The following is a 15,373-nucleotide window of genomic DNA, read 5'->3' as shown; positions in this document are numbered from 1 at the left end:
CCCCAGGCAAGTCACTTAACCCCAATTGCCTCAGGAAAAAAAAGAAATACAATTAAAGTCTAAGTCCTTACCTACTATATATAGTACAACTCCTTGAACTTTTGATTTGTCAGAATTAAACATACAGTAGGCATTTGTTCCTTGCCTCCTAATAAAGGAAACATTATTCACTTCAAACATTGTCATACGGGGGCTCAGTTTTGTTCTCTGACTATCTCTTCTTTCATATAAAAAGTCTACTTTCTCATTATCTGTCCTGGAAAGGCAGCAAAAGGTGACATTGGAATCTTCTTCAACATATATTTTATCAACAGGAAAAATGTGATATTCGCCTGAGGAATCCTTCCCTACAAGAAACAGCAAAAAATCAAGTCAGAATCTCATGCACATTGTGTAATAACCATGATAGTCCACATTTCTTTCTAGAACTCTTTAAAATTACAATACAGATGTTGTTCCCACAACCACCCCGTGGTTGCATATATATATATATATATATATGCTGTTCTAGGCCCATGAACAACACACTACTGCACAGAAATAGAGGTTGGAAAAAAGACAAATGAAAAACCATAATTTTTTAAGAAAGATTTTGAAACTATATGATCATTCCCCTCATTAACTAGATATTCCTCAAAAAATGACATAGCAGCCTAAAACTATCATTTCCTTTCTAGTCCAGCTATTTCCTATTTATAAGAAGCAAGTAACTCTTTAGGGGAAAGGATGCTGTTTATTTAAATTGTTTGAAGGGGAAAAAACCCTAAAAAACTAAGTTATGAAAGCTATTACATAATTGTATTAATTATACTAGTACCATTAAAATGACCAAAATAAAATCTCAAGTTTCTACTGTGGCTACTGGGACACAACTGTGCAGGGCTGGGCTCTAAGAAAAGTATGAAGGAGGTTAAGCATGTCTCTGGCTCTAAATAATCAGAAACTGATATTTTCATGCTGTTCAAGCCCTCTCTCCAGCCTGCTCCTGGCTGAGTTTCCTGTACTTCTAGACAATTAGCCCATCTATCAGACTTTTTCAAAAACTTCAAACACACTGTCTTTTCAATATGTATATGATTGGACTTCTGTTCCTTAAATATCCTATTTTCTGAAATGAGTTCATTTGATAAACTAATCTTGATGGAGTATTAATGGATTAGTGCTTTGTTCTTCCCAGAAAGCACTCAAATTTTAGTTCTCCTAGAAATAAATTACCATAATCTAAAGAAATGGTTTTATTGGTGGGTGAAAGATATGGACATAGGTAAGCTTTTGGAGTCTTCTTACTAACAGCACAGAAAGAATCGTAATAATGGCAAAAATTAAAACAGAAATATCAAAACTAACAATCCACTTTTATGTGGTACTTTACAACTTATAAAGTGTTTTCATAATGATTTTATGAGGTAATTGAGGATTAAAGGACTTAAGTGACTAATTGGGTTTACATTGTACTTTTTATGTTTCCTATATATATGAATTTGGACAAATTGATTACTTTTCCGTTGTCCTCAGTTATACTAGTCAAAAAAAAAAAAGAGAGAGAGAGAGAGAGAGAGAGAGAGAGATCCCTTCTAGCTCTATATCTTTGATTCATGGAAACCTCTAGAGTTACTAGTTTGAACATTCATATGGCTATGGATCATTTAATATCAAGAGACATGTTTTAAAAGCCTTTTTCTTCTTACCTTCGGATTTCACCCACGAGCTCCAGGAACTCCAAAACTTAAACTCTGGGAATCTTTCATCATCCACCATACTTCTAATTCTCACAAAATGGGAAGTACATTCTAAAGGGAGTGCTGAATGCCAACACCATTGCAGAGTTTCGTTAGGTATCAAAATTGTGGTATAATTTTTCTGAAAAATAAAGAAATAGAGAATGAATGTCAAAACCAGTAGACTTCTGAACCACAGTTGAGCTGGAATAAAAAAAATCCATACTGAATGACAAAATGAATATCTTAACCACCACAAAATACTGCTGGATTGGAAAATACATATAAAAGCTTTTGTTGATCATCTTAGCAAACTCAGCATCAGTTCATGTAAGTCTCTCTAGGCCTTTCTGAAATCATCCTGCTGGTCATTTCTTACAGAACAATAATATTCCATAGTATTCATATACCACAATTTATTCAGCCATTGGAGGACTGACTAGTTCCCTTCTTGATTGTGAGGATGAAAAATTCAGAGCTGAGAGAAATCACAAATCCAAGATTGATACTAGGAGGATGTCAGCCAATCCAATCTATAAGAATATTTGACAGGTTAAAAAAACAATTTAGGCTATCTCATTCGCAATCCATTCCAATTTGTTAACAGTCAGAATCCTGTGGCTGCTGATTTTCTAACATAAACATGCTTAAGCATCTAAGAAAGTGCTATCCAGGACATAGATGTTTGCTGAATTTGTGAGAGTTATCATCTCCCAATATATAAAGTACTTTCATGGTAGGGATCTTTGACAGATTACAGAGCAGGTCAAGGTATAAGTCATTTCCACAGGACACCTGACACAGCCACATACATATATACACATATACATACATACTGCACATATTCATACACACATTGTTGTTTGAATGTTTTCTTCCTTGTGAGGTTATGAGAGAGACTTGAGAGCCGGGACTACCTTGTGCTATTTGTTTTTTTATTCTCATAACTTAGCATAGTACAAAGTAGGCACTATTAGGCACTATTAAACTATATACCCTTTGGGCCAGTGATATTGCTACTAAATCTGCACACCATTGAGAGTCAAGAGAGAGAAAAAAGAACCTTATATATCAAAATATTTATAGCAGTTCTCTCCTCCACTGCTACTTAACAACATTTTACTTTTTCCAATTAGTAAAGATGTAAATATAGTTTTCAATATTCAATTTTGATTTCCAAATATTTTTCTTTTTCCCTTCCTGACCTCTCCCTCCTCAAGACAGCAAGCAATCTGATATAAGCCATAGCATGTACAATCTTTTAAACATAATTCCATATTAGTCATATTGAAAAAGAAAAATCAGAACAAAAGGGGAAATTAATGAGAAAGAAAAAACAAAAAAAATTGATGAAAATAGTATAATCTGCATTTAGTTTCTATATTTCTTTCTCTGGAGATAGATGGCATTTTCCTTTCAAAGTCTATTGGAATTATCTTGGATCACTGAATTGCTGAGAAGAGATAAGTCTGTCATAGTTGTTCACACATTATCTTGCTGTTACTGTGTACAGTGTTTTTTTTTTTTTTCTGATTCTACTCATTTCACTTAGCATCAGTTCATGTAAGTCTTTCCAAGATTTCTGAAATCAATCTAGAAGTTCTTTTTGTAGGGGGAAAGAACAGGAAACTAAGAGGAATGCTCATCACTTGGGGAATGGCTAAACAAATGGTAGTACAGGAATGTAATAGAATACTTTGGGGCTGCAAGAAATAATAAAAGAAATGGTTTCAGAGAAACCTGGGTGTGAAAAAATAAAAATTTATATACTAATAATTTTCAACATATTGATTTTGCAACATAATTGATTTAATGCTCTATTTTATAATTGTTAGTTTCTGCCTAAACTCAGAAATGTCATCTTTCTTAGTCCAAATTAGCTTTATGTTTAAAAGATTGTGCATGTATAGCCTACATCAGAAGTCCTAACAAAAATTACAAGAGGCAGATGACTCTCATAAAGCAATGAACATGTCTTAATTGTCAGAGAGGAGTGTGATTAGTCACATCTGAATGCCAACCTATTTTTTTTTTAGTGTAACCAATAATAATGTTCTCCAACTACCCAGATCCTCCCTACTCTCATTCCTATATGTTAATAAAAAGGATCCTTCCTGTTCTCATTGGGGCTGCTGGCCATACGGTGATAGCTAGTCTGACTCATTTTGTCAACAGTTGTAAGTATCACTGTAAATAAATGTATTTTGTTCAGTGTATGTACCTCCATTTAATTTATTGGGTTTACTTGCCAGAAAAGATTTGTATGAATTGATGCAGAATAATATGGGTAGAATCAGGCTAACAATTTATACTACAAAAACACCACTGAAAAGACAAATGACCTTGAAAGACTTAAGAACCCTGATCAGTGTAATAGCCAACAGGCATTTCAAAGAACCAACATGAAGCAGGTTACTTGCCTTCTGAAAAAGTGATAATAAACTTAAGATTCAGTATGCGACATTTATTTTTGGACATGGACAGTGTAGGAAATTATTTTGCTTGACTATGCACATTTGTTATAAGGGCTTTTTTTTTTTCTTTTACGCTATAGTGGGAAGGATATGAGGAGAAAAAACCAAATATTTGTTCATTGAAAAATAACATTTTATTTGTGACCAAAGATGAACTAGAGACCATTACCAATCACAAAATAGAAAATTTTGATTATATCAAATTAAAAAGCCTTTGTACAAACAGAACGAATGCAAACAAGATTAGTAGGGAAGTAACAAACTGGGAAAACATCTTTACAATTAAAGGTTCTGATAAAGGCCTCATTTCCAAAATATATAGAGAACTGACTCAAATTTATAAAAAATCAAGCCATTCTCCAATTGATAAATGGTCAAAGGATATGAACAGACAATTTTCAGATGAAGAAATTGAAACTATTACCACTCACATGAAAGAGTGTTCCAAATCACTATTGATCAGAGAAATGCAAATTAAGACAACTCTGAGATATCACTACACACCTGTCAGATTGGCTAAGATGACAGGAAAAAACAATGATGAATGTTGGAGGGGATGCGGGAAAACGGGGACATTGATGCATTGTTGGTGGAGTTGTGAACGAATCCAGCCATTCTGGAGAGCGATCTGGAATTATGCCCAAAAAGTTATCAAACTGTGCATACCCTTTGATCCAGCAGTGTTTCTATTGGGCTTATACCCCAAAGAGATACTAAAAAAGGGAAGGGGACCTGTATGTGCCAAAATGTTTGTAGCAGCCCTGTTTGTAGTGGCTAGAAACTGGAAAATGAATGGATGCCCATCAATTGGAGAATGGCTGGGTAAATTGTGGTATATGAATGTTATGGAATATTATTGCTCTGTAAGGAATGACCAGCAGGATGAATACAGAGAGGCTTGGAGAGACCTACATGGACTGATGCTAAGTGAGATGAGCAGAACCAGGAGATCATTATACACTTCGACAACGATATTGTATGAGGATGTATTCTGATGGAAGTGGATTTCTCTGACAAAGAGACTTAACTGAGTTTCATTGGAGAAATGATGGACAGAAACAGCTACACCCAAAGAAGGAATACTGGGAAATGAATGTGAACTATTTGCATTTTTGATTTTCTTCCCGAGTTATTTTTACCTTCTGAATCCAATTCTCCCTGTGCAACAAGAGAACTGTTCGGTTCTGCAAATATGTATTGTATCTAGGATATACTGCAACATGTTTAGCATATATAGGACTGCTTGCCATCCTGGGGGGGTGGGGAGGGAGGGAGGGGAAAAAACGAAACATAAGTGATTGCAAGGGATAATGTCGTGTAGAAATTATCCTGGCATGGATTCTGTCAATGCGAAGTTATTATTAAATAAAATAAAATTTATTAAAAAAAAAAATAAAAAAAAAAAAGAAAAATAACATTTTAAAAAGGAATAAAATGAATAAAAAACCCAAAAAGAACACTAGCACAGAGATCTGACTTTTCCCTGATTTTATCTACTATCCATTCATTGCTTCAGAATGGGAGAGAACCCAATACTCTCATTAGGGTTATCTGTGGCAGTACCTGCTTATTTGATCATCCCACAGCTCAAGTGCCTTCCTGTATGGGTAGAACCTCCTCAACTGCAGTAAAACTAGTGATTTCATATGGGTCCTGCTTCTCTTAATTTTAATTTACAATTATGTGGATATCAAAGGGTAGAATATTTTAGAAAATAACTGTGGTTGTTCTAAAATAATAAAGGGTTTCAGATACATTTCATTAAAATTAATGTCTTAGAATGAATCCAAGATATCAAAGTGACAGGATCCAAGGAAATCAACCTTCATTATTAAAAAAAAAAACCACAAAAGAATCTGTGACTTTGAAATAACAGAACTACTAGGGTAGAAATTCCTCCATCAATACAGATCACAACTTGTCTATAGTAGGTAAGTCCTATTCATACTCAGAGCCAGTTCTCTATCCACAAAGTTATGCTGCTGCCTATGTAGGATATATAGTCTGAAATTTTTGTTTTTGAAAATCAGAATACATGACAACTTCTCTTCATGGAAAATAAACTTCAGAAGAATATAGTAATGAGATCTTGTATTAGTCCTGAGTTCTCAACTCCAGAAAACACTCAACAATTTAGGATTTGCTTTAATAGCATAATAAATAAAGGATCCTGCAATTTAGGAACAAAATCAATAAGCTAAAGAGTTTCTGGGAAAAAAAAGCAATCTGAATTATGAAGGAATTTGAATCCATTTCACATAAAGATGGGTGAGAAAAAACCAGAAACATTTTGTTCAGAGGAAAGAAAATTATGGATAGGGGACAAATAGCCATGTTTAAATATTTGATGGACTGTCCTGTGGAAAAAGGATTTAAATTTGTTCTGTTTGCTCCCTACAGCAGAACCAGGACTAAGGGATGAAAGTTGCAAAGGGGAAAATTTAAAAATGACCTATGGAAAAACTTTCCAACAGTTAATTTTGTCCAAAAGTGGAATGGAAAGGCAGTGGATTCCATTTCATTAGAGGTTTCTAAGAAGGGGCTATATAACCACTTACTAGATATGTTGTAATGGAGATTTTTTTTTAGGATTGCAATAGATGGCCACCAAGGCCACTTCCTGCTTTAAAATGATGTGATTTGCTGAAAGTAATAACGTGGGAATGGAAGTATGGAAAGCTCATTGCTGTCAAATCAACTATGAAAAATAGAACATTTCTTGTACAACAGCATTGTCTATGTAACTTAAGAAAAATGTTGGAAGACAGCTTGAATAACCTGAATTAATCAAATGGATAATACTGGTTTACTAAATAATTTCTTCCCTTTATTTCAAACAATAAAATAGTTTTTAAAAATATTCTTAAAAAGTTAATGAGAATAATTTAGGTTACATATATATCTATAAAGGGAAAATGAGTTAGGCCAGAATTAGATAATAGGAGAAATTGGGCTGGGTCACATCTGGGAAATTAAATAGTGCTTTTTAGCAATCCCAAATCACTCTCTGCCATAACATCTATTTTAATGCCAATATTTTCCAAGAAATAAATTCAGAAAGTAAACAGGTAAGTGCTTTAGCATCTCATCTAGTAATATGAAAAAAAATTTCTCTGTAGGACTTGATTCATGGTTAATTACTGATGATAAAATAAAGGCTGAAGAAAAAAGCATTCAATTTCTAGGAAATTAAATTTACCCAAATTTCATCAAAAATCCTTACTGAATTGGGATTAAGTCAGGATCAAGTATAGCTCACTTGAAGGAAATGTGATAAATAAACTAGGAATTTATACAACAAGTAAATTAAAGGGATTTGCCATAGCACTTCTTTACAGGCAAGATTCTTTTATGTACCTAAATTATTAAATTCATTAAAATTCAGTTTCCAAATTTCAGAAACATTTCTGTTGTGTTATGATGAATGTATAGAAATGATGATTTCTGATGGGCCAACATGTAAGTTGGGACACTATCCAATTTCACTTTAGGTATGCTCCTATCAGAAGATGAAAGATTTAATAAGGGCATGTCCAAAGAAAAACCATTAGAATGATGACCATCACTATGGTGCCAGCTCTCACCCTTCCCCAAGTCTGTATTATTTCAACAGCCTTTTCTTTTCCTGTTCTTTATGTTTTTGGCACTTAATATTGTACCTGGCACATAATGGGTACTAAAAAATGCATACTGATTTGATTTAATTCAATCAGTTTTAAGCCCAGTTAACTGAACTATCACTGAACCTATATCTTTTCTCATTCTCAATAAGATATATAAGTTCCTTTCAAATATTTAGCCGAGTTTAAGATAAATAAATAATATCTACTGCATCCCCAATTCTGCCAGTTTAGTTATGCCATAAAAAAGCAAATTAAGCCACCATTTGTTATTAGTACTCATATGCTAGATCTTTGTTATCTGTGCTGCTGCTGCTGCTTCTTCTTCTTCTTCTTCTTCTTCTTCTTCTTCTTCTTCTTCTTCTTCTTCTTCTTCTTCTTCTTCTTCTTCTTTTTCTTCTTCTTCTTCTTCTTCTTCTTCTTCTTCTTCTTTTTTAATATTCACTACCTATACTTTTGTGCCTTATAGAACTTTGAGTCTTCAAGAATTTTGCCATAACAGAAGTCAAGCTCACAGGTTCATAACTTACAAATTCCACCATCTCCCTTCTTACAAAAATCAAGACAATGTTTGTCCTACTATCTTTTCCTCTTCTCTGTGTTTTCCCAAAGATCTTTTCCCTTATCCATGAAACCATCTCTTAACAATGCACATGTTGACTTTATCTGAAGTACCATTTTTAAGTTCTTAATGGAATTTCTCTATTTCTTTATTACCTGCAACAGATGTTGATATTTAAATTGCAATTCCCTTCTTACTAGTTAGGATTTTTGGTTTGTTTGTTTGAAACAAGTACTGGTGATGAGCACTGCAAGAGAAAATAATCAAGCATCTAAAGAGACAGTTCTTGTTGTCTTTAAGTGCTGTAAGATAAGATAAAATCTGCCAACTCTTCCATTTTTTTTTTCTGTCAAGAAAATCTGTGAGTCATCCTTTCATTTAGCTGAAACTTCCTTCATTCCATGGTTTTATTTATAGTGAGAATATCAACATAAATGTAAATTGTACAAAACATATCGGAGTGTTTCTTCCCCCTCCCCCATGAGAGAAAAAATACCATTGAAAAATACTTACCTTCTCAACAATGTTGAAAAATGTAGTTCTTCTGATATCTATTTGGAAAATCATTTTTAAATTCAAAGTATAAGCATGCGGGTTTACAGTCCATTCTATATCCAAGCATTGTTCTTTAGAACGGATAAAAACATTAAGAGATTCAGTAGGAAATACTAAATAATCAGATGATCCTGAAAGACAGAATTGAATTATGGAAAATATCATTAGTTAGGCATACATAAATAGTTGCACAAATTAAATTGCCCATTTATTGCAAGATTAAACTATTCACTTTAGTTATTACTCTTTCTTATAAGAAATAACTGCTTGGTTCTTAAAACTGAAAAACAGTGAGACTTCTCAAAATGATACATTGGGGGCAAATTCCAGTTGATTTGGAAATCTGGAGCAAGAAAAACTAATTATTAGGAAAGTGCAGTTGTTAATATTATTGTACTTTAAGAAGAAAAAAATTGGAAATTCTTTTGTTGTTGTTGTTGTTAAAAGTTAGTACTTTACAGGTTTTTTTAAAAAGGGGTTATGAAAAGCTGACACTTTCCAAGATGAATAGTTTGGTGAAAAGAGCATGGGATTTGCAGTCAAAGGGACTGGATTTGTTTCCCAGTTCTGCAACTTACTAACTTCTTTAAACGCTACTCCTTCCACTTCGTTATCTATAAGCCAAAGAGGTTGGATTAAATTGGACTAATATGTCTTCTTCCAATTATAATAGTCCAAGAAGCTTTTTAAATGTCAACAAAATTACTGCACCAGACTTAAACACTTTGATCAATGAAAAAGTTACTAATAATCTCCTAAGCATCCAGTACTAATCTAAGGATTGTGGGAGATATAAGAAAAAGTGCTCTACTTGGGGAAATGAAACTAATGCATATAAAATCACTAGAAAATCATAAAAGACTGGAAGATCAAGAGATATGGCACCATTATAAATGTTATAGGCAATCATAGGACCTAGCTGGAATACATCTTAGAGTTCATCTAATCCAGTTTCTATTGTTGAGGAAGCTGAAGCCTGGAAAGCTATGTAACTTACTTAAGGGAGTAAATGTTAAAAATGGGATTGAAATTGTGTTCTTCTCATCCATCTAGTAGGATGGAAGAATGACTAGAAAACAGCTTCAAGTCTTTCCCATACTGACTACAGATCCAGTACTCTATGCACTGTGCCATATCCTAGAAATATAGTTGACAAAAATAGGAAAGGTAAAGAAGACAGAAGAGGCAAGGGTGAATTTGAGATTGTGGATAGTGTCATCTTCAACATGAGGAAATTTTAAAGGGGGAGCAGGTTTAGGAGGAAAGATTATTTCAGAAATGTTGGATTTCAAATGACGACCAGTATCTTTTCCATATATCCATTCAAGACAGGCTCATCCATCAGCCATAGAATCGCAAAATTTTAGATCTAGAAGAGACCTTCCATATAGTTCAACTGTACTTATATAGAAATTCCCTCTACAGCAGCATCAATAAGTGGGTATTTAGCTCTTGCCTAGAGATATAGCATGAAGGAGAGCTCACTATCAGGACAACCTATCCATAAGTTTTCCTTTTATCAAACTCCAATTATCTCATTAAAACTTCCACTTATTGTTTCTAGCTCTTTCTCTTGGGGCCAAAAAGATCAAGCTTAATACCTCTTAATAGTTACCTATCCTTAATCACTGGATGGATGCAACCTCAGTCAGAAGGAAACCCCTAAAAATCTTAGCTTTAAGAGACTTCTCACTGCTTCTAGGGCCATCTCTGGTCATCGTGATCTATATCTGGCCACTGGACTCAGATGGCTCTGAGGGGGAAAATGAGGCAGGTGACCTCAGATAGCCCTCCCTCATTTAAATCCAATTCCCTTGAATTGTATGGCATCTCTTCCCTGGTGTAATGGTCCTCTTTGAGAATAAAGGACAAAAAACAACACTACCACCTTAAGACAAATCTTCAAATATTTAAACTCCCTGGATCACAAACCTAGTAACCTTTACACTATACCTTCATTAGTATTCTTTAGCAGACCATATGTCCCAATTTTTAGTTCAGAAGTATAATAATTGAATTTATAATGGATCAGAAGAATCTAACGAACCTTGGTGAAATCCCAAAAAAAACACATGCTACCTCCATAGACTATGAAACTTTGGAAGAGAACTTTATGATTCTTCAGTGATTTAATCTATTTCTCTTTCTCTGTCTCTCTGTCTCTTTGTACACATTTCTATGGGCTTTTGTGTGTATATATATATACATACATACACAAACACACATATATAGATACACATCTGTATCTATGGATATATATATCGCCATAGATACAGATGTGTATCTATCTAGGTTTTTTCAGTTGTGATGGTGAGGCACATTTCCACACCTGTTCCAAGAAACACACAATCCAGGGCTGATAACAGTCCCTTATCAGGTGAGGAATTGAGAAGAGTTATAAAAGTTGAATGTAGCCCAGCAACCCAACATAAAGCCACATGTGGGTCCTAGGAGATGAAGGTCTTCCAGCAAGATATAGCAGAATGAAGGAACAGAACAATAAAAATGTATAAGGGTAGCGATGAGCAACAGATATTAATGATAGATTGATAATGTGGCTATAAAACTAATACAGAATTTTTTAATGTGTCTATTAGGAAAGAAACAAATATGAGGTTTGAAATGAAAATTTTCATGGAATACTGTTCAAAATGATGTCATAACATAATTCATTTCCCATAGTGTTTTTAAAGTAAGAATATTGGTGTATAGAGGATGGGACTAGGAAGTAGTACTGGAAAGAGGGATGGGGGAAGAAGAAGGATTCTGGCCATGGGAGTAGACACAGCAACAGAATAGCAGGAGCATGTCAGATACTCAAGGCAGGGCAGCTAGAAATATACTCTGTTGAGGTTTCCATATATCCCTAGGAACCCTAAGGGAACTAACTCTGTCCATCCAACATTAACCAATCCTATATATTCTCTTGTACCTTCCATAATTCACCAGGGAATTTCCCAGGGAATTCAGTTTATCTTCCTGGTAATGCTCTTGAGCCTGGGCAGCAGTTAGGGTATTCATGCTATCTACTTCCTGGCTCTGATGTACTGTCTAAAGACAAGAAACTAAGAAAATATGAAGAAGGCTCATAAGAAAATGCATAACCAGAACAAATATAGAAAGCATTCTCTTTCTTTCTCTCCTTCCAGCAAAGACTCTGAGTGAATTCTGGACCCTCTTTCAAGTCATACTTTGCCAGCCTTCTCATCAAGCCTTGTATACCATCTGGTTTTAGGGGAAGATAGTGCTGAAGACCCAACTTCAGCGCCATTTCTTTTACTCATATTGGCTAGTGAAGGTGGGGACAGGATCTTTATTGAAAGGAGAGAGTGTGGTACAACAACTGAACGATGAAAGAAAAACATTGAAATTATCCAATCAAATAAGGTATGCAAGGATTTTTTGGAGAGTCTTTTTTTGTTGTTGTTGTTGTTAAACAGTGAGAGCAAAATAACTTACTGGAATATAAAGATAAAAGTTGAATGAAAGGGATATTTTCACAGAATCAGTTTGTTTTTCCCCTCCCCATCTCCATTTGATGTTGACCAAAATAAACCTTTGGCCCTTTAGTTTAAAAAAAATATGCATTATGCCTGTGCACACACATCAGTTATTTTATGTACAATAAAAGAATAGGGGAAGGGAATCAAAGAAGAGAGAAAACTATACTGCAGTAGCCAGGATGTGGATGAAACAAATCTTGGTTTTCTAATTATAAATGTATTGTTTTCCTTGGGAGCACAGTTCTGGAGAAGAGTTGCAGGTTGTCTTTTTAGTAAATGTCCCTTGTCTGATTCTGGAATACATCAATTGTACCAATTGTGCAGGGGTGTCTGTTTCATTGATTGGTTGTCCATCAAATTGGAAACTGATCTGCCTCATTGACAAAGCCTGTCATTCACAATAGGTTTTCAGTAGTTTACTAAATGGTATGTGTCTCTTAATTTTAAATTGCACACTGATTCAAGTTGCCCTGTCACCTTCAAATTAATGTGGCCATTATTTTCAGTCTTGACTTTTTCCTTAGACTTTTCATGGGTCATGGCAAGTCCAGAAGTATCCTCAATCACCACTCCACAAAAGAGGTGTCAGGATGGATTGCTCCAAGGGAAGGATTGGGGGGGGGAATAGAAGCAGTAGTGACAGCAACAGGAGAAGGAGAAAGAGGAAGATGATGGTGGTGATGGTGAGGAAGAGGAGAAGAAGAATGAGGAAAAGGAAGAGAAGGAGGAGGAGGAGGTAAGCATTTCTTAAGATTAAGTTCACTTAATTTATTTTCTGTGGGTTTCTATATAAGGATGTTAATGTTTTTGTCAGCTAAAGAAAATCATTAAGAATTGGAATGTTGTACCTCTGGACTTTATATCATATTCTGATTCTGCCTTGGAAGCTGGGGAAGGATGGACATACAAGTCTGCTCAACTATGAGTGAGTTCTTCACATAGATGGTATGACATACACATATAATATAGGTATGTGCATATGTATATACAGAAACACACACACATATGCTTTTCTCTTTGGAAAAATAGAGGTAATAAATACATTGCATCGAAAAGAGCCAGATAGGTGGAATAGTAGATAGACTACCTGCCCTGAAGTCAGGAGGACCTGAGTTCAAATGTGGCCTCAGACACTTAGCATGTCCTAGCTTGTGACCCCAGGCAAGTCACTTAACCCCAATTGCCTCAGGAAAAAAAAGAAATACAATTAAAGTCTAAGTCCTTACCTACTACATATAGGACAACTCCTCGAATGTTTGAATTGTCAGAATTAAACTTACAGTAGGCATTTGATCCTTCCCTCCTAATAAAGGAAACATTATTCACTTCAAACATTGTCATACGGGGGCTCAGTTTTGTTCTCTGACTATCTCTTCTTTCATATAAAAAGTCTACTTTCTCATTATCTGTCCTGGAAATGCAGCAAAAGGTGACATTGGAATCTTCTTCAACATATATTTTATCAACAGGAAAAATGTGATATTGGCCTGAGGAATCCTTCCCTACAAGAAACAGCAAAAAATCAAGTCAGAATCTCATGCACATTGTGTAATAACCATGATAGTCCACATTTCTTTCTAGAACTCTTTAAAATTGCAATATAGATGTTGTTCCCACAACTACCCCGTGGGCTAGGGAGTACAAATTATTACTTCCATTCTCAGTATGAGACTCAGAAAGGAAAAATAACTTGTCCAGCATTACCACTAGTAAAATATCAAAGTCAGGACTCAAACCCAAACCCTCTGAGATCCCAAGTCTGGTTTTGATGCTTTACTATATGTCATGGAGATGAAATAGAAAGCAGCACCAAGCATCCAACTATAATTCAGCCTGCCAGAATCCCTGAAGAAATCTGGAGAAGTTGGTGTTCACTATTGGACAAAAATAACTTGAAGCTATAACTGTAGTGGCACTTCAGTATAATACTTTAAAGAAAGTCCCAGTATCCCATAGCTTTAAAGTATCAGTTTATTTGGATCAAATAAATTTAGTATAACTTTCAATAGATGTTTATTTTATCTTTTGTTGTTACATCATCACTTAGATTTCCCACTGCATTCCTGTCCTTTTTCTTTGTCAAAGAACTACACCTTACAAAAAAGGATTTTGGGAGAAGGAGAGGGAATCAGCAAAATTATTACTTGATATATCAAAAATGTGATATATGTATATATATATATATATATATATATATATATATATATATATATATATGCTGTTCTATACCCATGAACAACACACTTCTGCAAAGAAATAGAGGTTGGGAAAAAGACAAATGAAAAACCATAATTTTTAAAAAAAGATTTTGAAACTATATGATCATTCCCCTCATTAACTAGATATTCCTCAAAAAATGACATAGCAACCTAAAACTATCATTTCCTTTCTAGTCCAGCTATTTCCTATTTATAAGAAGCAAGTTACTCTTTAGGGGAAAGGATGCTGTTCATTTAAATTGTTTGAAGGGGGAAAAAACTCTGGAAAACTAAATTGTGAAAGCTATTACATAATTGTATTAATTATACCATTAAAATGACAAAAAAAATCTCAAGTTTCTACTGTGGCTACTGGGACACAACTGTGCAGGGCTGACCTCTAGGAAAGTGTGAAGGTTAAGCATGTCTCTGGCTCTAAACAATCAGAAACTGATATCTTCATGCTGCCCAAGCCCTCTCTCCAGCTTGCTCCTGGCTGAGTTTCCTGTACTTCTAGACAATTAGCCCATCTATCAGACTTTTTCAAAAACTCCAAACACACTGTCTTTTCAATATGTATATGATTGGACTTCTGTTCCTTAAATATCCTATTTTCTGAAATGAGTTCATTTGATAAACTAATCTTGATGGAGTATTAATGGATTAGTGCTTTGTTCTTCCCAGAAAGCACTCAAATTTTAGTTCTCCTAGAAATAAATTACCATAATCTAAAGAAATGGTTT

General features: G+C 34.5%; 1 protein-coding gene across 4 annotated transcripts in view; it reads right to left on the bottom strand.

Moving 5' to 3' along the window:
- The window catches only part of OSMR (oncostatin M receptor), an 83,263-nt gene that overhangs the window by 31,998 nt on the left and 35,892 nt on the right, over window positions 1-15,373 (bottom strand). Inside the window, exons 5-8 of one of the 4 annotated variants that reach the window (XM_051990129.1) lie at window positions 13,659-13,934; window positions 8,888-9,060; window positions 1,689-1,860; window positions 72-347 (exon numbers count right to left, since the gene is read on the bottom strand). In XM_051990129.1, the coding sequence (XP_051846089.1) occupies window positions 72-347; window positions 1,689-1,860; window positions 8,888-9,060; window positions 13,659-13,934 (897 nt within the window). The remainder of the gene's footprint in view (window positions 1-71; window positions 348-1,688; window positions 1,861-8,887; window positions 9,061-13,658; window positions 13,935-15,373) is intronic. The other 3 variants (XM_051990138.1, XM_051990149.1, XM_051990158.1) reach the window with 3 other exon arrangements.

The sequence above is a fragment of the Antechinus flavipes genome, chromosome 1 (genome assembly GCF_016432865.1).
Source record: "Antechinus flavipes isolate AdamAnt ecotype Samford, QLD, Australia chromosome 1, AdamAnt_v2, whole genome shotgun sequence".
Taxonomy (NCBI): Eukaryota; Metazoa; Chordata; class Mammalia; order Dasyuromorphia; family Dasyuridae; genus Antechinus; species Antechinus flavipes.
This window is presented reverse-complemented; position numbering and strand designations above follow the sequence as displayed.